The sequence below is a fragment of the Engystomops pustulosus genome, chromosome 3 (assembly GCF_040894005.1).
Source record: "Engystomops pustulosus chromosome 3, aEngPut4.maternal, whole genome shotgun sequence".
Classification (NCBI taxonomy): domain Eukaryota; kingdom Metazoa; phylum Chordata; class Amphibia; order Anura; family Leptodactylidae; genus Engystomops; species Engystomops pustulosus.
The window spans coordinates 83,577,043-83,602,944 of record NC_092413.1 but is presented as its reverse complement, the minus strand read 5'-3'; the positions used below and the strand labels follow the sequence as shown (position 1 = coordinate 83,602,944).

The 25,902-nt window shown below is 39.5% G+C and overlaps 1 protein-coding gene across 1 annotated transcript in view; it reads right to left on the bottom strand.

The window, feature by feature from the left end:
- The window catches only part of RPS6KA2 (ribosomal protein S6 kinase A2), a 123,465-nt gene that overhangs the window by 59,489 nt on the left and 38,074 nt on the right, over nt 1-25,902 (bottom strand). The window contains exons 3-9 of the mRNA XM_072141275.1: nt 24,840-24,921; nt 15,723-15,803; nt 11,927-12,006; nt 9,273-9,379; nt 1,893-1,930; nt 1,653-1,795; nt 779-849 (exon numbers count right to left, since the gene is read on the bottom strand). Coding sequence (XP_071997376.1) covers nt 779-849; nt 1,653-1,795; nt 1,893-1,930; nt 9,273-9,379; nt 11,927-12,006; nt 15,723-15,803; nt 24,840-24,921 — 602 coding nt within the window. The remainder of the gene's footprint in view (nt 1-778; nt 850-1,652; nt 1,796-1,892; nt 1,931-9,272; nt 9,380-11,926; nt 12,007-15,722; nt 15,804-24,839; nt 24,922-25,902) is intronic.

Genomic DNA, 25,902 nt, shown 5'->3' with positions numbered 1-25,902 from the left:
AATGCACTTTTTCACCAATTTCATTGCATTTGGAATTTGGTTAATACATATGCGAATTTATGTGCGTTTACATATGCTGTATATGTGTGTGTGTGTATGCTGTGTATACTGGATGCATATGATGTGTGTATAAATATATGAATGTGTAGACACGTGTATGTGTGTAAAGAGTGTATAAATTATTGTGATTGTGTAAATGCAGTCAGAGTCTGTTGTCCGGTATAAAATAATGGTACCATTACATGATCTTTTACTCTGACCTTTCCTCACTGATCAACACCTGCAGGAGAGAGGGAGAGGCACAGCTCCATTAGTGTTTATGTGTCTTCCACCTCTGTCCTGCGCTGCTCCCGATGTTACCTGGTTGGTGCTCCTGGTGGTTTGTATGCCCAACAGCCTTAATATTTCATGACTGATCGAACCCAGGCTCAAACACAGCAAGGAACAAAAAAATAATTAAATGTATCTAAAAATTTAGGAAAAAATAGTGATTCCATATGGTAAACACCGTATGTATAATTAACTAAAGACCAGTACTATTAAATTAAGTTTAACATTTTTTTTGTTAGCTATGCCGCATTTGTCATTCTTTTTCCAGAACAAATTGTGCTTCCCAGTGGCACCATTTAACATAAGGGCTGCCATGTTAAGAATTTGCTGCAGATATCACAATGCCTACACAGGTTAGAGATATTTTGTTAAGGGATGTACACAAACATTTCAGTAGAATGAACCAATATTTTGTAACATATAAATATATGTTAATTCAGTGGCTTACTTTAAAATGAGTGCCATCGTCTCCTTTCTGTCTTTTCCTTGAAATGGTAAGGTTCCAGTTAGCATTTCAAACTAGGAAACAAATATTATTGTAAGATAATTAGCGAATAACAATTACATTCTTTAAAACCTCTTCCTATAATAGATACTGTATAAGCCACACATTAAGGCTCTCTTACTGAATTCTAAAGCCTGTTGCAGAAGCCTTCACAATTTTTCCATTATAAATAACAAAAGGGGTTTTCTATCAATGTAAATCAGTGGACACTAATACTAAATAGAAGGGCTTCTTTATCACACAGCCGGAAGCCGGATTTACCCATGAATCATGGACTGTGCATTGTCCTGTTTCACAGACCAAACACATTGCCTAGGACTCAGAGAATCAAAGGTGGAAAAAGTGACTCTTTGCATCATATATCACCATGATGCTTTGAGTCCCGTCCTTGGCATGACCATGGTCGTGTGAATCAACTCTGAAGTGCCAAGTTTTCTACTTCTCACTCAGCCAGCAACCCTATGTTCCTCTCCACACACAGCCAACACCCCCATACTCTTTTCTTCATTAACCAGGCACCAACTCCATGTCTCTCTCTTTCTCCTCCTCCTCTGTTCCTCCTTTTCACACAACCAGCACCCTATGTCCCTTTTCTCCTCACCCCCATTTCCCTTCTGTCTTTTAACACTTTCATAACTCCCATGTCTCTATTTTCTATAGAACCATTGTTTTCTAATAAAATATTTTAAAATATTTACTGTAGTTATTTTTTTAAATTTTCCTTTTATAGTATCTCTGAATATGGAAATACAACCAATCCCACCGCATACAATTTGGTTATACTTATAATAGTAGGCATATAAATAATAAAACTTACCATGAGAACACCAAATGACCACCAGTCAGCGCTTTGTGTATGTCCTTTCCGATTGACAACTTCCGGGGCCATATATTCTATTGTTCCACAAAATGAATAGGCTCTATTTTCATGTTCAATAGCTTCTTTGCTTAACCCAAAATCTTATTTAAAAATATAAAACCATAAGAGATTTTGAAATATTGTGATGATATTTTTACTTTGTCTTGAACTTGATCTATGTTTACAATGTCTTCCTACCTGTGACTTTGATATGACCTTCTTCATCTAGAAGAATGCTGAAATGGAAAACAAATATTAAGAAAGTTGCTACGGAAACTTTATGTACCTTTGCAGTAGCAGTTTGTCTAGGAGTTACCCATGACTGAAAAAAGTTATGTCACATTTCTATACAATTTTCCATTCTTCCAAAGTGGTCATTAAATAGTTATTAATATTCAAACTTCTCTGGTTTCTTACTGTATTCAATTATTCCCTAACTGTGCACACTTAAAGTGTAACTATAAAGTTATAATTTTACCAAATGATTATATGTGATTCCGTCTTTGAAAGCAAACAGAATGATGCCTACTTTGTGCTGCTCGTCCTTTTTTTTCCCAAAGTTATGGCATTTTCTGTTCTGAAAGTGTTTGACAAAAATCTTTCTCACCAGATGTGAAGTGGGCGGAGACTAAGATCTGTCAGTCTATGCCGTCAAGTTGAGGCCAGTTAGCTTGCCCACAGATCCCATGATGCCTTGAGTTCTCTCTCAAAGTAATTTAGCATCAAATCCATTTAGTTTATCACAAGTAAATCCAGTGCCCGGTGCACATACAGGATGTATATGGTGCCAGCCTGGCAGCTCTCATCACATTCAGGAGCAGGGAACATGTAATAAGTGAAATAAATCATAAGTACATGAAGTCTATAGCCTGTGCTGTCTGAACACTAAAGGTTAATAGTTTATCTGCACAGTGCTGATCTTGCCGATGGCAAGGTGGGGGAGGAGAGCAGCATGAGGTGCAGAGAGAGAAAGTTCTGTAGACTAGGATGGAGGGACTGATAGGGAACAGAGGAGAACTTCCAGCTCTGTTACATACATTGTCACATGAGCGCGGGGCAGCAGCTCCTCCCCTTCCATGAAACCTACTGAGAAACAAAGTACAAACAAAGTATGGACTCCGGGGCTTGTCAGCACAGACAGAGGAAGCAGCTCTTGCAGCTCTGAGATAATTTGAGGGGTATAGCAAATAAACTGCTGGATATAGATAACAAAGATCATAGGCAAAGTTATTTTACATCCCAAGGGCTATTGATTTGTGGAAAAAAACCTTTACAGTTACTCTTTAACAATGTGCAACTATTTTAAAATTAAATATTTGATGTATGTGTAAAACTACAATGTGGACTTATGTAAAGTCGTTTGATGTAGCCACAACACTATTGTTACAAACTATTAACAATATTTTTCTTATCCTGCTGCAATTTTTTCCTAGAAAGAAAGCCAAATACTAGGCTATATTCACACAATCAAGCTAATTCTCAGCTATGAAAAACTGATATTTTTAACTGCTTTCTGCTTCACTTATGTTCTGCAGCATTTTACTGATGCAGATCCTGTTGCAGAATTCAACATTTGGAAAGCAAAGTCGCTGCATAAAAATACATGGGTCCATTTAGTCTGGTTTCTGATGCATGTGAATTGTCTGCAATGTGATAAGTAGAGTTCCAACCCCCCTGCCTTTCCACACACATCACCACAGCGTGGGCGCTGCTATCTTTATTCCGATCATTGCTCCCCCTGATGTCATTGGGGGGCGGCGATCGGTTGCCATCTTTGTCAGACCTTTGTTTGGCTGCATGGGATTTGCAGATTCGTTACTATGAGCCAGTGGCTCATTGTAATGAATACTGTGTAAAAATGCTGATCGTAGGAACAATCAGACTATCTAGGGTTAATGTTAAAAATAGTAAAAATAAAAAAGTTTAGAAAATGACCAAAAAAATGTAAAAATCCAAAAAATTCAACTCACCCCTTTTCCCTAGAACTGATTTAAAAACGTGATAAACAGTAAAAATCACAAACATGTTAGTTTTTGCCGCATCTCAAAATGTCCGATCAAAATATATAAACTTTCCTCAAAACGGAAAATAGCGCCTAAATGTCGCTAATTTTACAAAAAGTGATCAAAATGTTGCAAAGTCTTCAAAATGGTAGCAATGAAAACGTCAGCTCATTTCGCAGACATCTCACCACATTTGGAATTTTTTTCCAACTTCCCAGTACATCCCATGGAATACTAAATAACGTCATTGAGAAGTAAAATTTGTTACACAGAAAATAAGCCTTCACACAGCTCTATACATAGAAAAATTTAAAAAATTGAAGGATTTTTGTATTTTTGAAGGTGGAGAGCGAGAAATGAGTGAAAAAAACCTGTGTCCTTTAAGGGTTAACATTGTCTGAAAGTCGTCATTACTTTTCAGTGTGGTTCAGTGCCTATGAGAAACGCCATATATTGTGACCAAATAACGATAGACAGCGAATAGATGTTCACTAAATTGAACATGTTTCACATGTTTTGGAGTATAAAGGGAATCCCTGTTGTGTGTTTATTACAGGAATCCACTACCTCAGAAAAGGTTGGGAACGGATTGTGAAAATAAAAGTGCTCACCTTTGGTAGGGTGCCCTGCATAAATAACCTTCATATAGCGGTGTCAATTGGAAAGTTGCATATTCCTTTTTAACCTTTGAAATATGTACAGGAGCAGTAACTACTGATTTTTTACCATCTATTCTGAAGCATACGTTCTTGTTCACATCCTCTGTACATCAATAGACATCACATAGTGCTAGACATACAAGAAAATCTGTGCACACAAAGTAGTTCAGCCTTTAGAAAAATCAATGCAATCTATTGTAAAGGGTAGCAAATCACTTATCCAGCACCACTCTACTTAACAAACCACATTTAGAGCACAGAAGGAGAAATTCTCTTGAAAAAGTAAAGGAATTATATCCTGGTAAATACATATTACTACATCTTTATATTACTACGTCTTCATGTTTCATATCTCTCTTTACTTAAAGCGGAACTCTGAAGTTAGGATTGTGGCAGCGTTCATCTCATGGAGGAGCATCGAACATGTAATATGTAGTAGAAAAAAGAAGTAAAAGAGTTAATAGCTTCTTTGCATGGTGCAGAAAGTGCTGAGTACAATGTGTGGGAGGGGGATGCACCATGAGGTGAAGAAATAGAGAAAGTTCTGATGAATCGCAGACTGGGATGAAGGAATTGAGGGAGACAGGGGAGATCTATTTTGTGTAAGAGACATCTGTAATCACAGTACTGAACACACTCATCACTGATTTAAAAACACACATAGAGCACTGACACATGACCTCCTTTCTCCTCTGTGAGCAGGGAGCAGCAGCCCATCCGCACCTGAAAGTCCATTTGTTTACAGAACAGTTTCACAAGGTTTGTCTGCACAGGCAGGGGGAGCAGCTACTTCAGAACTGGGCTAAACTGAGGAGAATAGCAAAGAAACTACTGGATATAGCTAACAAATATAATAGGCAAAGTTGTTATGCATCCCAAGAGCTATTGATTTGTTTAAAAAGTTAGTTGTGCTTTAAAGCTCTATGTTAATTTTTATATTGTAGTTAAATTAATTGTTTTTTAAAATTTTTTATATATATATGCATCTTGAGGGGGTTCAAGTTCCATAATTGTATTTTTTTAACCATAAAGTTTCAATGTCTGTGCATCCCTAGCAGTTATTCTTTTGTGGCTTTAAAATTTACTAATTGGTTTAAATACTTTAAATGATGTCAGAAGTTACCTGATGGCTGAGATATTAGTACCTGGAGGACCAGTGGCAGGTAAAAAAAGGCCAAACCAAGGGATTGTACCAGAAACACTTGTTATCTACCACTCCTTGGAATTTTGCAGGGCTACTAAAATCCATCAATCACATAGAAGTGAATGGACAATTATTCACGCCTTTGGACCACTGCTTCAAATAAATGGTCAAAGATGCTCTAGGATCTCAGTTCTTGTGATGCCGGGGTTTAATTTTTGAGACAACTTCTTAAAAGTAAACTGTAAAAATTATTCATTTTCTTTCATTTAGCACTTCAAAGGGAATCGTGACCTTTGACCTGGTGTATGATCAGTATACAGTGGAGACCATGGCGTTCCAATCTAAGACCAATGTCTTAGGTCATCGCTATGTTAACCCATCACAGCAATCACTATAATGTATGTCATATTGTTAAGAACTTTATTGTATTTTGCCCTGTTCTTCCATTCCACCCAGCTTATCAGAGATGAGACAGTAGACAGTGTGCTCTGTTCAATCAAGCCATACAGGTCTGGAACACAATTACCATGAAGTGATTAAAAACGTTTAGACTTGACCTTCAGTCAACGTTTCTAACCGGCTTGCCGGGGAACTACCCAGGGGAACTCCACAGCTTGTACATCGCAGGATTTCAACCTCCGGAAGCCAATCCATGACAGAAGAAGCCTTAGCGCCTTCTATCCCGACACAGTCCTTGGAGGGTGCCCCGTTGGGCCAGACATGTCAAAGGGCAGCCTATGTGAGCTTGGCAGTCTCTCCGTATCTCATACTCATGTCCTGCAGGTACCCTAATGTCATTTTGCCTAATTTTTTCTCTACTGTTTGCATGTTCCTCTAAAAGTTACAGTGATGGTTGCCATCTATGATGTCTATGTGTCAAATCCTAGGTCCGATCAGACTGCCTCCATGTTGCCCCAGGGTATGAATTTTACTATATAACACTAATTGCTTGTGAGGCAGTTTGCATGGCTGGCTGTTGCTCTGTAGTGGCCTCTCCGCCACAGGTAATGCCCGGGGAGGAGGGGAGGCATGGGTGGGGGTATTCACATTCTATTCGACTGGCCTTGTGCACTGTATTTCTATGAGCTGCCGATACCCTGTGATGCCTAAACATAATTTATATGCACTAAAAATGACAAAGACATTTCCCCATTTTGAACTTTTTAAAACTTTTATTATGTTTTAACTAGCTCTATGTTAAAGGTAAAAATGTTAAAGGTAGCATGCAAAAAAAAGGTATGGCCCTTAAAGTGGCACTTACGAATATTCGCTAAAAATACCTAATCACTAGAGCCTTTTCAAGCCGCATCAATAAGGAGTTAAAAGAGTTCAGGAGGACTGTGCCATACTTGAAATGAATATTTTGCAGCTTTTTATTCCGAAAGCTTACTTTGAATAATTGAATGCCATTCAACACAAATGTGTATGGGCTGGCAAACCTGCCAGAATTCAATGCACTACACTATATACAATTAAAACCTCCCAGATTTCAGAAATTATTTGGCTGCCCGCAGGGCCAGAGTCTTAGATTGGAGATTGGTGCTGTAACTTTAGCCTGATGTCTTGAATGTGTCTGGAGCAGGTCTTTCACCCAACTTCCCCTGCAGGCAGCTAGCAACTTGGCTAGATCCCAGTAAGACACTTTTCCAGACTGTTCACAACTGTGAGGGATAGTGAGATATCGAGGGAGTGCATTATACCAAGGCAATCCCCACTAATTCCAATCCCGGGTCACCCAAATTTTTCTCAGGGGTGCAAGGACCTCACTAAAAAAACAGAGGAGAGGAGACAATAAATTCAGAGCAGAGCACTTTACGAGAAATACTAAATTGTTCATGGAACTCAGGGAACCTGTCCCCTTGGGTGAGTGGAATGCCCAAGAGCTATGACATTATTTGTTCTCCTTGCTCTCATTTTTCTAGGGAAATAAACGGCCTTTGTAAGTCTTTGTTCCAACACGGGGACCTTACGTCATACCCTCTCTTTAACATACTCCTCTAGTCTTCAAGATCCTGGCCCACAGTATTAAGCACAATGGAAGCTGGACCTAAACATGTACCTGAACAAAAGATGAGGCTATTTGAGCTATGTCACAGTACTTCACTTAGCTCTAGATATCAGGAAGTGGGATGTAAACTCCTGGCCAGGTGGAAGAGAGTCCCGACCAGACTACATACTATTTTCCCACATATTCCTGACACTTGCTGGAGATGTGGAGGAGAGGGACCCTTCCTTCATGTGTTTTGGCAACATTTTATCTCCTTTGATCTGTGCTGACTCTATTAGGTTGGACCCTCCCCTCTTCCTTCTTCACCACTGTGATATCTCAACAGACTTACAAGCGCTCTCTCTTGTGCTTCTTAATTATTGCTGCTCAATCTTGTATTCCAATTTTGTGGAAGCAGACCAGCTCTATGACAATAGCCATGTGGACTGCTAAGGCAGTGATGGTGAACCTTTTCGCAGCTGAGTGCCCAACCTACAACCAAAGTGCCAACATGACAATTTAAGCAGTAACTTATTGATCCTTGCTGTATCACAAGTTTCAATTGTAGTGGCTTCCTGAGGACACCAATACAATAGAGAGAAGAAGGTGAAATTTGGATTATAGCTTCCTTCCAGGGTTTCCTGAAGAGGAAGAATCAGGGGACCCAGAGCAGGAGCTCCAACAATAATCCATCTCTGTCAACACCTTATCGCTTCTCGTGTAGCCCTGACAGCCAAGGAGGTGTCGCTTTAAAATAGCACTGAGCATGGCATGTCCATGGCTGTCTTGGACCACAGGAGGAAGCCATGAATCAGATCTTGTAATTTTTTTGCGGGGGTGAAGGTCTGGGTGCCCACAGAAAGGGCTCTGAGTGCCACTTCTGGCACCCGTGCCATAGGTTCGCCACCACTGTGCTAAGGTAAACAATATCATGCATATGGAGAACCTTACCTTACCTTGTCGATCCATGGCACACGTGTCAAGTTCCACAAAACCTGGGCCCTTTATTACCATGTTTAATTTGTGTGTACATTGTGTTTGATGCTATTCATGCTGTATTGATGCTATTAAAATGTGTGTTTTTGAAACTGTATTCATAGTGGGAATATCTAGAATAAACTAATTCATGACTCAAGGATGGTACAAAGAAAGTCAGGCAGTGGGTTTAAAGAAAGATGCCTTAAAGGCTAACCTTGGAGTAGGAAAATATTGAAAACAATATTTTTTGTAATTATATTCAACATTAGTCCAATCCTGTACTGGAGGCCAAATACAATAACCTATATGTGGTACATTAGTACTTGCTGTGATGCTTCATTAAGGCTAACCAGAGCAATAAAAGTAAAACTGAATGGGGATAGAAATGACACCTTTGATCACTAAGTACATTTCTTCAACAGGGGTATAGCCCACTGGACAAATCTACAGAGCCACAGGTATTTCAAAGAGCAACCTTCTGGATTCCAAATAGACAAGATGTGCTGGGTACCCCTAGTGGTCATGTGAAGCCCCCAAATGAAAATCTTAAAAAAAGTGCTGCTGATCTACAAGCCACGCTTTATAAAGACATTTGACTAATGGAAATATTCCAAGATTTACCTTTTCTTGCTTACAAACTGCAACCAAACATGAGAAAGATCCTGTTCAAAATTAAAAAAGCAGACACCCTTGCTAAGCAACAGCGGGACATAAATGGCACAATGCTGCACATGTCCCTCACCCTATGTCACCAGGGGTACTGATCAGTTAGGAGAATCTTTTATATTAAATAAGGGAAAATCTTACTTTTCTGGTTTTAGATCTCTGTAAATTATTCCAAGGCTATGCATGTGGTCTAGTGCCAATGCCAATTCTGCCAAGTAGAATTTTACATCCTCTTCTGTAAACATGACCTATTAAAATAATAATTGACAGTTGTTATGCAAAAAAAACAATACTAATAATTAAATTAGTTATTAGTAAAAAGTGAAATTGTATTTTGTGTTACAATTTTCCTTTTTATTTATTATTGACAATTAGTCCTAGAGGTTACTAAAAACAGCTGTGTGCAGTTCGATATTTGAATAAAATACAAACATTTCAAATGATCAATGCACACATTAGTTTTATTTTAAACAGATGCAAATGACATGTGAAAAATGGCCTTTGAGTGAGTATAGATGGAGAGGCTAATTTATACACACTGCATAAAGGGGGGGGGGGATAAGACAAATAGATTCTTGATTTCACTATTTTTTAATTATTTAGATGCGGTTCGTTTTTGCAATTTATTTTTTTTACTCCCCACCTTAAAATTATTTTTTATTTTTCCTTGTAAAGAGCTGTGTGAGTGCTTGTTTTCTGTGTAACAAATTGCACTACATAGTGACAGTATTTAATATTCCATGCCATCTACTGGGAAGCGGGAAAAATTCCAAATGCAGTGAAATTGGTGAAAAAATGCATTTGCTCCATACTCTTTACGGCTTTCACTGTGTGCCCCAAATTATGTCTCCATTATTTTTCGGATACCAAATTTATATACGTTTTATAACGTTTTCATACAAAAATTAAATTCTTCACTTTGCCTCTTCTGGCACTAATACATTTTTCATAATTCAGTGTATGGAGCTGTGTGTGGTGTAAATTATGGCGGCTTTTTATTACATTTTCAATGCTACCATTCTGATCACTATTTATTGAATTTTTTATATTTTGCAATAGTGTCATTTTCCGTTACAGGGTTAAACCCTGGAAATAACAGTTATTATATTTTGATAGATCTGACATTTTGGGATGCAGCAATACCTACCATGTTGATGAATTTTAGAGTTTATTTATATCAGTTATAGGGAAAGGGGGGTGATTTCAATTTAATTTTTTTTTATTTATTAATTTTACCATTTTTTCAGACCCCCTACTGTACATTAACCCTAGGTTGTCTGATTGATCCTGCCATATTACACTACAGCAGTTTATGGGTATTTAATAAATGTGTTAAAACGAGACAGCCTCGGGTCTTTGTATGACCCGAGGCTGTCATAGTAACCAATCGATGGCATCACGGGGAGGGACAATCTAATCCAACGTGGTGGAGCCCACACCGCTATATACTGCTAACGTTCACCGGGTATGGAAAGGGCTCAGCCCGTGAGGCCTCTCCAAACACCCGCAGCCATCGCATGATGTATTACTACGTCATGCGTCATTAAAGGGTTAAAGAAAGAACTTCTGTTTACCATTTGTATAATTGTCCGCTACTCTCTTGCCTAATGGAAAAGAGCAATAAAAACCACTAGTGGTGTTGTAAACTTTTGCATTAAAAAAGAGGGTTTTTTTGTAAACCAAGAAATAAAACTACTTTTTCAAAATTTTGAGAACTTAAAGGCCATCTACCACAAGAATTGTAAACCATGCACACTGACATACTGGCAGGGTCTGCAGGATCTCTGGCAGGATCTGCTATTATTTAGCTTTTCATTCCCTGGTTTGTACGAAAAAAAATAAATTTAAAATCATGCAAATGAGCCTGAGGGCCTTCGTGCCCCATAGATTTCAATGGGTTTAATTCTTAAAAACAAGGATAAAAGAAGTTAATGGAAAAGTTGATCCTGCCAGAGATATGTTTGTGTGCTTGGTTTACATTCCTTCATCTTGGGGGGTAGATGTCCTTTAATAGAATATGAAAAATTCTTGAGAATACAAACTGATTGTACAGTATTGAATGTGTAAACGGAATTGTTAATTTATAAAAAATCATCTTTTGTACAAATACAAACTGCAATACATAACTTATGGGAAAAAAAATGTTCTAAGCAAGTATAATTGCGACAGAATTCTGACTCGTGCCTCAAGGAACATATGGCTTGCATTACGTCTCAAGCTTGACCCTCTCCAAACCTATACAAAATATTTGGGTCAAAATAAGTCAACCAATAGGTGGTGTAAAGTCAGGAATAATTATTAACATGTACACTTTGGGGGAGATTTATCATATGCCGGCACTTATCATACACCGGCAAGTGACATAAAATGGAACCCCTTCTTCCATCATGGGCCTCCTGATGTATCCTTCTGAAGGATCCAGTGGCTGGCTGTACCAGTGGGTAAAACTATGCCAGCTATCAGCTGTTGTAGTTTTGCACAAAAACCATGCAAGCGTTTAAGGTGAGTGTTCACATGATCTAGATAATGCACAGGCACGGGGCAGGAATGCCACCAGCATTGTCCCTGCCATGCCCACTTTGCGCTGAGATGGTGTGAGGTGTAAATTTATCGAAATTACTGGCTTTTCACAAGTAATTGTGATTATTTCAGTGCTTCCACACAGGTTTCTGGTGTAGAAACCCTTATAAATGCCCCCTTTATTCATAATGTACTAAGTTGGTGCATTTTAGACTGTCTGCTCGAAGTTATCACTACCTAAATGTTACTTTAAGAACCCCCAAATCTTTACTTACCTCTTTTGACAATCGAGTGAAGAGATCACCACCTCGTAGAAAGTCTAGTATCAGATACAATTTACCTTCAGTTTGAAATGCTGTGATTGAAACAGAAGACATAAAGCTTTACAATGCTTTAAATTTGTAAAGAACTTTTTGGAGAGGGTTAAGATGCTATGAACATATTTGATGTAATTGTAATTCATGTTTAGGTACTATATTTGTTATTAAAGATACAGAAAGCCACCAATTGCAGGAAGAATAATAGACAATGACATTTATTACAACATTTATACTGGACATGTTACAACTAGTACTATACAATAATTATTTTGTTTGGGAACGATTTTTATATCCAACAAAACGGCGCAGCCATGGAGGCCAACATGGCTCCTACATTGTAATGACGACACTCGAGGAGGACCTTACCTATGTATCTCACCACTTCCACAGTGTAACGAGGTGGTAGAGGTACATAGATGATGTCTTCCTCCTGTGGACCTGTAGTCCAGAACACCTGTTGGATTTTTATGCATTTCTGAATAAAATTGATACTGATGTTAAATTTACTATGGCTCAATCTAAGGAACATGTACAATTTCACAGAAATTGTACAACACATAGGCTAACCATATGTGTTTGTCAAGCCTACTGAGAAAAACACCATTTTACGTTTTGACATCAACCACCCTTGAACAATGGTTAAATCCATGCCATTAAGCCAGCTTTACGGGGTAAAAAGTGATGAGCTTAAATTACAAAATAATATTACACAAATAATGTCCAAGTTCAGACAAAGGGGCTATCCCAATAGAGTCCTTATGAGCAACAGGGAACTAATGGAAGCCAAAAATAGAGATGAACTACTGGTTCAAAAGGCCAGCCATGAACCAACATCCAGAATCCCGTTTATCTCCACCTATTGCAACACTAGCAAAAAGTTGGTGTTAATAGTCAAAAACACTGGAAAATCTTGACAAGTGATCCATCAGGGGTCCCCAAATTCTGTAATGCCCTGATATGATCATATAGACGGGCTAGAAACATTAGAGATCAATTGGTCAAATCTGATGTAAGACCAATAAAAAACATTTATCCAGAGAGGGGCCAGTGGACCAGCATGTAAGGGGTGCTTTCCATGCCGATTAGGCATAAACTGTTCTCACATTTATGCATAGTGACAATACTTACAAAATACAATTTTACTTGGACTGTAACAGTGAATATGACTTCAAAACAAGATTCATGCAATATAGATACACCATACGAAAGAAAGATGTACATGTAAGTAGACACCTCACAGAAAAAGAACACAAGGAGAGTAAGCTCAAATTTAGGATTATTGTTCATATCCCCCAACTCCGTATGGGTGGGAATGAGGAAGCTAACCTGAGAAAACTTGAATTAAGGTGGATTAATACGTTAAGGACATTACAAACCAAATGTTTGAATATTGAATATAATCTGGGGAGTATAAAAAAAGTAAAAGACTAATGAATTCAAATAGAGCGGTAGAAGGAAGTACATCATTCTGGCATACCTGTATAGCCATCCAATACTTATCCATTAGGTACTTAAAGGGGTATTCCCATCTGGGCATTTACATTTAATTTAATTCATTTGCCAAATGTAATAAATTCTTCAATTGGATGTTATTAAAAAAAATGTTCCTGTGTGAAGATAATTTCTCATAATTGTAGTCATGTTGTCCCTTAGAAACGATTTAGCTTCCTTGGAAACGACCACCTCACATTTAAGCAGCGGTGGCCAGACTTGTGCTATTGAGCCCTGCCTGACCACCTGGATTCAGCAATCATTACCACAGGACGGCTGTGGGGCTTACAGTAACTCCTCGAACATTTAATATACAAAAACTTTTTGTTTCTTTGTGCAATTCCTCCAGCAGAGGTGGTCATATCCAAGGAGTCAGTCTTGTTTCTAAGGGACCATATCACTACATTTATGAGAAATTAACTTCACACGGGTAAAAAATTTTTAATAACATCTAATTCCCAGAATGAGAATTGATTATTGCATATATTTATACATATTATTTTCTCTCTTTTTTAGATACTCTTTGGATTTATAAACCCCCATTGGTTGGACCAGAACCTCCTTAAAAAGCTTGAAATTTTTATTGATTTATATATTTTCTATATAGGATCACATAAGGGGATCAATGAGTAAAATCCCACCCTTAGGGGTTATCACTCCTGCCTTCTAACCCCACTACGAAAAGGAACATGAGGACGCAAGGATAAAATATGGTACTTATCATACATGATGACTCCATGACACATCCTAGCTTGGTGGAACCAGCGGTGAATTAACTGCTGGATTCCATGCAGATGCAACTAGTAACCTTAGGGGATTGGCACACTGTATGATGCAGATTTGTGATTGATAAATTACATTGTGGGTCCCTAGACAGATCCTGGACAAACTGTGCCCTCATTAATAATGGCCGCCGAGACCTGAGTCCGAAATACGCATGCCCCCACGGGATACTGACCGGCATTCCTGGGTACACACAGCAATTCTGGTCTCACAGAGCGCTATGAGCAGCACACAGTGCATCTTCTGACTGCGTTATGTAAACTCGGAGTCCTGTCACATATGGCTGGCTGAAGATATGATTTTTTTTAATGACTTGCTGAGACAAGATTGTGGTTCTGCCTAACACATGAACCAATTGTAATATATATGAACTGTACTAGTATTTTTTCCACTTGACATATTTATCACATATTGAGTTGTTACAATATTATATGAATTGTTATAAATTCTCTTCAACTACACTATCCAGTCCCTGACCAATAGGATAAGGGATTGTTTTTTTATATGTTGGATTGCTGGTTATTTACACCATGCTTGGAAAAGGTGCTGCACCACCAAAATGTTGCTGTAAGGAATAAAGACACCATGATTTTTCCACTATTTTGGGGTGCTGCCTATTCCTGAAAGTATTTATTACAACTAGAGATGAGTGAATTGCTCAAAAATAAGATTTGCCTAATCGTAGAAGCCAATCTTCTGGAGCCGTTTTCTACATGGTATGATTCTTGACTAGGGAGGACCTACCCCCCCCCCCCCCCCATAGTACAAGTCAGGGCTCCAGGAGGGTTGCTACTTTTTGAGAGACTTCCAGTCTACAAAAAAGTGCCAGGCCATGTTAGAAACGTATCTAGAAGGTCAGTCATGGCTTCCACCACCTATCTTGGAGCTTCGGTAGTGCCAGAGTCATAAATAGGAAAGGCTGGGCACATAGCAGACTTCTGAATGGGGCCCCACTTCCTCTTAAAAAAATATTTGTAAACACACGTTTAAGTTCCACTTTTACACAAACACACATTTATTCACTTGTACACATATACGTACATGTATACAGTCATACACACATATTTATGCACTCAAATACCTACCGCATATAAATGTAATATACACACTCATACAGTATATACAAATCACATACACACAGTACAGTACATACACATAAAATATACACACATATAGTATATACACAGTATATATACAAATACAGTATAAATACAACATATACATACATATCCATATAGTATATACACCATACACATGTTTACAGGATATACAAACATAAAACATATACATACCCTGTACACTTGGCATATACACACACTATAAACCCATATAACATATACATACATTTTAATATTGATACACCTATGTATATACTCTTCTTATCCTAGGAGGGCATCAGAGGACAAAGATATGATTTCATTACTTTTGTGGAAACACTTGCTTATGTGGAATTGTTTTTGTTTTTTTACACACTTACCATAATGAAGTTTGACTATGAAGGGATGGTTAACTTCTGCCAAAATGTCTCTTTCCATCTTTGATCTGACACGATCACGTACTATAGTATTGAAAGAAATATCAATTTGTTAAAAAATAAATAACAACCACCACTTTTTTTTCAAATGTATAATGATAGTTTGGCCCCACTACTAGACAGTCTTTGCTGCTCCATATTTATTGAAGGGGTTTTGGACTTTTAATAAATATTCTAAAAGAAAAATATTCAGGCACTGTCACTATGCTTAAAATAGACTTCAGGTTTATTCCAAATACTTACACAAATCTAAAAAGCACCAATAATAAATAGTTATACAACAAGCCCTGTAAATAGCTCCTTGTGCCTCACATACACCAGGGGGGACTGGAGTGATTTGGTAACTGTTTATGCAACTTTTAAACAGTTACAGTTTATAAATATGGTCTTGCAATAGCTGACATGATAAATAATTTTGTTAGTGCTGCTGTGTTGCGGTGGCGAAAAATGACGTCAAAAAGTCGTAAAAATCTAGATGCAAAAATTTGCAAAAATCTAAATGTTTCTTGTTTCTTTTTTTTAAACCAAAAAACAAAAATCACTGATATACTGCATTCATTATATTCCATGTGCCAGTCTCTCTCCTGTTCTTTTCTTTGCTATTTCCCTATTTTTTACACTGCTTTGAGTAAACATTTTTCAGATTGGTCACTCATCAGGCTTCAGCATTGACTGTACAGTATATTATCACCCGTTTTTCCAAGAAAAATCCTTTTATAGCAGTGGTTCTCAACCTTTCTAATGCTGTGACCCCGCAACACAGTTCATCATGTTGCGGTGACCCCTAACCATGTACAAGAATATTGTATTTGTGCCAAAAAATGCAATAAAATCGTGGCTCCGATGGCTTTAGGGGACCCCTGTGTTTTGATCGTTCGACCCCCGCCGGGGTCGCGACCCACAGGTTGAGAACCACTGTTTTATAGTAACTAATAATAATTTGAAAGGTTATCATTTGATGCAGCCTATTTGCTATACTGTAGTTCTTTTTGTAATTTTTCATTTATGCTTCTATAACTTGTATTTCTCATGTTTGTTTTTGGTCCTGCAAGACCCATACATTTGTATTGTTATTCGCATTTCAGTTTTCTTTATGACAAAATTGCTATTGTATCATAATTAGACAGGTTCCCGTCACACAGATTATTGTAGAGACTATAAATGGGAAAGATAATCACAGTGTACTTCGATCTATGTCATGGCTTGTCATGTGATGCTGTAGCAAAGCATCAATGGATTGATTATATACCAGAGATAAAAGGAAAGGGATATTAATATGAAATCTTGGAGTATATATAAATTAAGTGTAGAGTGCTATACAGTTGGAGGAGCAGGAATTGGTAGTTGTGTTTCCACATAAATGAAGTTCAGCTCTATGCTTTACTTGCGCATAATTAGATATGGGCAAATTTGTTGAAATTCAGTTCGACCCGATTCACTGATTTTTTTTGAAAAAAATTTGATTTGACCAAAAATGGAATCATGACGAATCATGTTAAAAACAGGTATTTGTTGGCTGCAGAGAGCATGTAGGGTGTTGAAGAATGTTGTGCCATGCTTAAATATGCATAGGGAGCATGCTTTGGCCTTCAAACAATCGCTTCACTTTTCGATTTCATGGGCACTTACAGAGGCCAACTTCACCAAATAAGTGAAGCTGGAACGCAGCCTGACAAGGTAATGTCTGTGCCTGGTCGAAAGGACTGAGCTGAGGGCCAAGATCCCACTATAACATCAAAGGGTGCCCTCCTTTTACACTGACATCAGATTTTTATAGATTATGACAGAACCTGTTCTGTTAAACGCGGATACATGTAGAAACCCCCCAAAAGAGTGCAGAGGCTGTCAGCAGTAATTTTGCATTGACATCACTGATCATGTTGCCCTTCATTTCATCCATCAGTGTCCGCTTTCAATCGGTCAATAATCCATCATCAGTATTGCTAAAGCCAAAAACAAACAGGAGTGGATCCAAAAATAGAGATGACCAGTAAATGGGATATTTGCATGTCCTCTGTGTTCTGTATCCACTCCTGCTTTTGGCTATCAATCCTGAGGCTTTTCATTCCTTCTGACAGATAATAAAGGGGAAAACCAAACATAGTGGCAACATCATAGAGCTATGGAGGGTGAAAACAGCATTATGGAAATCACAGGGTGTTCCAGGGAGACAACGGTCAGTTGGCAGCAGCATGAGTAGGCCGCAGAGTGGCACAATGACAAATTATGGAGGTGGCAGAAACATGATAGGCTACAGAGTGGCACAATGACAGAGCGTGGAAGTGGCGGCAGCAGCAGGAGGCCACAGAGTGGCACAATGACAGTGTGGAGGTGGCAGCAACCTGTTAAGCCACAGAGTGGCACAATGACAGTGTGGAGGTGGCAGCAACATGGTAGGCCACAGAGTGGCACAATGATAAAGTGTGGAGGTGTCGTCAGCAGAAGCAGCAGCAGGAGCCCACCGGTGGCAGCAACATGGAAAGCCACAGGGTGGCACAATGATGAGTGTGGAGGTAGCAGCATTGTGGCACAATGACAAAGTTTGAAATGAATTTGAAGTTGAAATTTTCCATTTAAATTCGAAGATTAGAGAAGCCACATGCATCCTTCATTACAGTTTTCCTGAAAATATCGTGTCTTTGCCAAAAAAGAACTGCAAAGGTGGCACCAGCAGCAGCATGAGGTCAGAGGTGTGGAGGTGGCGGCAGCAGCAGGAGCCCACAGCAGGGAAGGACCCATTGTGGCACAATGAGGTCAGAGAGTGTCATTGTAACACAATCTGGCCTCCCATGTTGCTGCCAGCTCCAGAATTTGTCATTGTGCCAGAGTGTGGAGGTGGCAGCAGCATGGTAAGCCACAGAGTGGCACAATGAGTGTGGAGGTGGGTGCAGCAGCAGCAGCAAGAGGTCAGAGAGGGGCACAATGACAGTATGGAGCTGGTGGCAGCAGCAGCAGTAGGAGGTGTGGCACAATGACAAATTATTTAGCTGGCATCAACATGGTAGGCCACAGAGTGGCACAATGACAGAGTGTGGAGGTGTGTGACAATTGCAGTCCCTGGTAAAGATGGTGGGAGGCAGATTAAGCAACTGGTAGCAGATGTGTGGCATCAGGTGGGTGGCAGCATCAGAATAGTTTCTGGGGCTGGTAGTTAGAATCCTGACTCATTTCTCAATGTTTGGGGGAGGCGTTATGGCTGATCTAATCTGATGCATTAGGCATTGGTGTGTTGAAATCCTGATTCATCCTGACAAAGGTAAGTCTCTCCACATTACTGGTGGACAAGCGGGTTCTCCTTGGGGTAACGATGGCCGCCGCCGCACTGAATACCCGCTCTGATGCCACACTACCGTTCGATTATCAATTGTATAAGTGAGAAACAAGTTGATATGTTGGTGCCTAAATTCCCTAAAGTATCGTCTTTCTACTTGCTTCTTAAGGTGCATAAACGCCTGAATAATCCACCATGACGCCCAATTGTGACAGGAATGGGCAGTCTCTGCGGAGCAATATGTAAACTGGTGGAATTTTACTTACGTCCATTGGTAGAGACATTACCATCATATCTCAAGACACTACTGATGCCTTGAAGAAATTTGAAGGACTTCACCTTGACCCCGATATGTAACATGCGATGTAGAGTCGCTATACACCTCGATCCGTCATATTGATGGTATACAAGCGACTAAATTCTTTCTGGACTCATCCAATATTGATCGGAATTTTGCCATCTTACTGTTGCGACTACTGGAATCCGCTCTCCTGCATAATTTTTTTATGTTCAAAGACCTGCTCTACCTTCAGCTCCAAGGAACAGCGATGGAGGCAGCATGTGCCCCCTCATACACCAACCTGTTCCTTGGGCTGTGGGAAGGAGAGGTCTTCATTACCAATCCTTCCACCTTGGTTGATAATGTCTATTTGTACGCAAGATACATAGACGATATCATTATGATTTGGCGTGTGAGTTTATTCAGGGCCTAAATCAAAATGAGAAGAATAATAAATTAATATACAGAGCTGGAAGACACAAGATGGAGTTTTTGGACATTTTGTTTGATGTTGACGATGATGGTAATGTCTCTTTTACTGTTTTTAGGAAGGAGACGTCTACCAACAGCTTATTACATGCAAGTTCCTCCCACCCTCAGAAATTGATAGAAAGCATCCCAGTGGGGCAATTTCTACGAATACGGAGACTGTGCTTGAATGACGTGGATTTTGATAAACAATCTCTGGACTTACAGCAGAGGTTCTGCGAGCGCAGATACTCAGAGCGGGCTATCATGAAGGGCTACAATAGATCGAGGCGTACCAAAAGGGAAGACCTCTTACACTTTATTTTTCCACATAAGGGGCTCTGTGATGGCTTATTTTCTGCGTAACAAATTTGCACTGGGAAGCGGGAAAAAAATTCCAAAATGCAGCGAAAATGGTGAAAAAACACATTTGCAACGTTTTCTTGTGGGCTTGGATTTTACAGTTTTCACTGTGCGCACCAAATGACACGTCTACTTTATTCTTTGGGCCGCTACGATTAAGGTGATAACAAAATTGTATAGGTTTTATAATGGTTTCATACATTTAAAAAAATTAAAAGCTCCTGTACAAAATTTTTTTTGGGGGGGGGGGGATTTTGCCATCTTCTGGCACCAATAACTTTTTCATACTTTGGTGTACGGAGCTGTGGGTGGTGTCGTTTTTTGCGAATTTTGATTACGTTTTCATTGCTATAATTTTTAGGACTGTGTGACCTTTTGATCACTTTTTATAAATGTTTTTATATTTTTCAAAATGGAAAAAAAATGCCATTTTCGACTTTGGACGCTATTTTCCGTTACAGGATTAAACACAGTGAAAAACCGTTATTATATTTTGATAGATCAGGCATTTTCGGATGCGGCGATACCTAATGTGTTTATGATTTTTACTGTTTATTAATATTTGTATCAGTTCTAGGGAAAGGGGGGTGATTTGAATTTTTAGGTTTTTTTACTTTTATTTTTTTTACTTTTATTATTTTTCAGATCTGTAGGGTACTTTAACCCTAGGTTGTCTGATCAATCCTACCATATACTGCCATACTGCAGTATGGCAGTATATGGGGATTTTACTCTTTATTCATTACAATGTGCTAATAGCACATTGTAATGAAGGGGTTAAAACGAGACAGCTTCGGGCCTTCGTGAGACCCAAAGCTGTCATGGCAACGGATTGCCGTTCCCTGTGATGTCATCGGGGAGCAACGATCCGCGGCAAGATGGCGGCGCCCATGCATTGAAAGAACCCGGGTGTTACCGGTAAGCCTTTGCTGCAAAATCCAGCAAAGACTTAACGGCTATGGAGAGGGCTCGGCTCGGGTTAAAGAGGTTCTATCCAAATATTGGCCATTACTCAAGAATGACCATACTCTGCAAGATTTTATACAGAGTAGTTCATCGATAACTTACCGTCGATCTAAAAATTTGAAAAGGTCATTTAGTCCGCAGTACCTATACGGGCCAGATTCCCAGCAATGTGTTTGGGTCAAGGGGAACAAGATGGGGTTGTCGTCCGTGTGGGGAATGTGTGGCTTGTGCCAATATCGAAACCACAACATCTTTTTTCGATTCCAGTAGACGACGCCAGTACGAAATCACCCATGCCATTACTTGTACCACCAAGGGAGTCATCTATTTCGCCACCTGCCCGTGTGATCTTATATACGTGGGACTTACAGCTAGAGATGGAGAGTCCGTGAACACGTTTTGGGCATTAATGCAGCCAAAGACGAAAAGGAATTACCGGTAAGCACTTTGAAGACTATCCCTCGAAAAATCTCCTAGATACGGTCGCGCCACGAGTGCTTAAAGAGAATCTTACTTTTGTATCCTTCCTGTAAACTGTTTTTCCCCTCTCCACCATCCCTTCTCTTTGTTCTCTGGTCTTTCCCCTTCCCCTCCCGGGCCATAGCCCGTAGTTCCTTTTATCTTTCTTTTTATGTTTTGGGTCTTTTTAAGACTTTTAACCTAGTTTTTGATGTGTTTAGTTTCTACCCATTTTTTTATCTGCTCTTATTGTTTATATTGTTCTTTGTCGAGATCCCTGACTTGATTGTCCGTGTGGTCACCTTGCACTGGGTTGCACTTTTAGTCAGGTTTGTTTCACTTTTTATTTCCATAGTGTTATCCAATGTATTTTAATGTGTTATCGCATTTGCATCACATTTACATTTTACCCTATATTATACCTGGTACCTGTTTTCTTTTTGATCTGCACTTTTGCCAGATTTTACTGGCATTATGTACTATCTTTATATTTTTATTGATGTATTTTACTTTCATATATTTGTATGCAATGCTTATTATTACACTAATTACATAATTACACTAGGTCACTTTATACACCTGTACTGTTATGATACAGATTTATATTATTCTATTTTACAGTAGCTGGGCTGATGTGGTATGAATTATTTTTTAGCATGTAAAGCCTACTTTCATGTTCCGGGATTGTGCAATACTTCTTCTCACCTGTATATATAAGTATCTATTTGCCTGCCGCTACTGGATTTATCTCTGCGTTGTACACGCATGCGCAGTTGTTGTCCGGTGTTAGATCTGCACTGCTTGGGCTGGGTCGCGTTCCCGGCAGCTGATAGTCTCGCGAGGTTGTCTCCTTCCAGCGCATGCACAGTGGACCTCCATCCCCGGACCTGCTGCCAGGGTTTTTCTCAGACGCCGGTTCCGGGCGCACATCATGTTGACGCTCACCCTAACGTTCAGGGCACCAGCTGACAAATATGGTAAGTCATTTTCTATTGGTCCGCAGTAGTTTAAGAAGCGGCTGCTTCTCATTCTAGACACTCCCCTTGATGAAGCGATAGCGAAACACGTGTCGGGGTTCATTGCGTGTAGTCCTATTTACTGGTATGGTATCTCCAGGCTCTGATGTGGTGCTGTGTCCCCCTCATTGATTCATTGCTGCTATGTATTTATTTATTATTCCAAAGTGATTTCACTCTTTAATTGACTGTTCACCTACCTCCTACTTCGAGGCTGTCACTCTGTATACACGCTTTTTAAAGTCCATTGTGGTCCATCATTTTTGTAATTTCTTTGTGTAATCATATTTTGTTTCAATAAAGTGTTTCATTTTATTAGTATATTCAATTAGCATTTTTTCCAAGTTTTTTGGTGTGATACTTGAGTATAAGCCAAATGGGGCTTTCTTTTCAGCACAAAACTTGTTTATAGGGCTACAAGAATTCTCTCAGCTATGTTCAAAAATCTACAGAAAGACTGAATACTTTTTTAACTCTATTTTCAATATTGTACTAAATAAGAAAAGTTTTAAACAAATTGTTACATCCAATTCCCCCTTTGAAAACATAAAACAACCACCAAATTGTGTGGAAGGGAGGAGGTGGAAGGGGTGAGCGCTCTTCACCCCTCCTCCTTCCATAGGCATATGAGCTGCCGGCTTGGTGGGGGTGTGGTGACACAACGTGTGCTTACCACACTGTCACCACGAGCTGTCTGAATGCACCTTAAGCAGGGAAAACCAGTCACTTCCATGTGTGGTTGCCATCTAGTCCTTGCCCCTGCTTCCCAAGGAATAGAAAGACCTAAACTGTAATCAGAATTACAGTTCAGTGCTACTGTTTAGCCAGGAAACAAGGGCCGTCTGCATCAGATATCACCATGGTCAGTCTTTGAAAAGCAGCCACTGCAGGTGAGTGGTACAGTGGTCATCTGAAAGAGCTCATAATCAGCACAGAGTGAGAAAATAATAGACCACTGTTCTCATGGCTACACTGAGGAGGATAGCAAATGAAATGCTGGACATAGGTAATGAATGTACATGAAAGAACAATTCATTTATTAAAAAAATAATTATGGGAAGGACAAAACATACACCAAAGGCTTATCCACTAATGGATGCCTAGACCCCTAGATAGATTTCAGGGGGAAAACAGACTTGCTATTCCATATGTAAGAAATAAGGCCCCAAGCACACAAAGTATGGGGGCCGTTGATACAGCTGCACAGTTTACAGTTGCATAATGGCCCCTATACACGTCCATGGCACTTGGTCACAATACATTGAGCTGTCCCATCCGTGACCGAGCCAGGCAGCCGCCGTGCAAAGTGTAGGAATTGGCCTTCATTTTGCCATATTATGGTGTGGGCCGCTCAGCCTTCAATAGGGAGGGGAAGGGTTAGGAGTGCTCCCTTCTGCACCAGCTGTAAGGGAACTTAAGGTTTTTAAGATACCAGCTTTCAGGTAACAATTTGCAATCTTCAATACAATATATTTGCCCTTAGCTACATACACACAGTGGGGCTTATTTACTTATTACTTATTTACTTATTTAGGGTCCCGAGGCCACTTTTCTGTTTTCGGGGATCGCGCCGCTGGGACAGGTATTTAGAAGGGGATTGTGTCGCACGTGATCGGATTTTGGCGCATCGGCGTCGACTTTCATGCAACAGAAATTGGGGGGCAGGCTGGCGGACGATCTGACTGATTCGGACAGAGTGCGGGATTTAACTTTAAAATTGTGTCGCAAGCCCAAGCACTTACATGCACCGGAAAGAAGATGGTAAACTCCGGCGGACCTGAGCGGGGAGCGACACATGCAGGATATCGGGTGCACGATGTAAGTGCATTCTCGTCTGACACTCCAGATCGGGGAACGCGCAGGACCGGGTAACTAAATGTGCCCCAGTCTTTTCAGCAATGTCTAGACTTGTAATACATTAATATGAAGATTTCAGCTGAAGAATTTTTATAGATGACTGCACGTTTTAAAAATCAAGTTGCCATCAACCACTGAACATTGACATTCAAGACTCTCAAACGGTTGCATAAAGAAGTCAGAACAGGTGGGCGTATGAAATCTATTATATGAAGAAAGTATTAACATGTGAAAAAGAAACTATGTTTGTAAGTGACAAGGTTTTTATATTAAGCTTGCCGCAAGGGAATTGGGAAACAAAATGCCATAAGGAGCTAAAGTGATCCTTCAAAAATAAAAGCGTGAAATCATTATGTGAAGAATATAATTGTTCCATTTACCTTTGAGAGTAGCTTTTTTCAAAACCTTCATAGCATAAAGCATTCCTGAGTCAGAGCCTTTGATTTTGCGAACAAGAAATACCTAGAGGAAAGTGTATTTTTATGTACATTATACAATGTGTGGGATTAAAGAAGTTTAAATATAAACCAAACAAAAACAAGAAAGCATATAAATTAGTAAACCACCAATAAATGACAATTCAACTACATCTATAAAATATATTAGGTAACACAAACATGGCTGGGAAAAAGATTGGTAAAAAAACTTTATACTACCTACAATCAGATAGAGTGGACATCATTACATGTGTCTGGTTAAAATGGTCCAACTATCAGAAAAATATACCTGCAATATGCATATTGCAGCGAACACCCGAGGTCATAGCTGATCAGGTCAGAGGGGGGCAGCCTATGTTGAATGGGGAGTAAGGGAGATCCACAAGTTACAAAACAATAGTGCGGATATATGTGCCAGTAAAATTACTTTAAAGCAGATAAATGTGGAAAATTAAACGGTATGTACACAAATGCCAGAAGTATCACAAGAAAATTGGGTGAGCTTGAGGCTCTGGTATTAGAGGAACAGTAAGGCCCCTTCCACACTTGCGTTGCAGATCACGTCAGAGTTCGATCAGTGTTTGGTCAGTGAAAAACTGACATTTTGCATCGGAGTGCAATCAGTTTTCAGTCAGAGTTTGTTCAGTGTCTCTGTTTTTCATGCGCATTTTAATGCATTTTAATGCGCAGATAATCCACGTGAAAGGACTCGGGACTGAGCTCTATCTTTTCTATGGCAATTGATTCGTGAAAAACGCATTGCACTTATTAGACTTGCATGTGTCTCAGAGTGCAATGCGTTTTTGATGCATCTCCATAGACTTGTATGGTGCGTTTTTCACGCGCGTGACTTGCAAAAGTAGAGCATGCTGAGATTTAAACGCACATTAAAAAACATGCGCGTGTGTGCGTGAAAAAAAATGCAAGTCGGAAAAAGCCCATTGATTTAAATGGGTCAGAGTGCAATGCAAGTTCTGCGCGTCAAAAGCACGCGCAGAAAATGCGC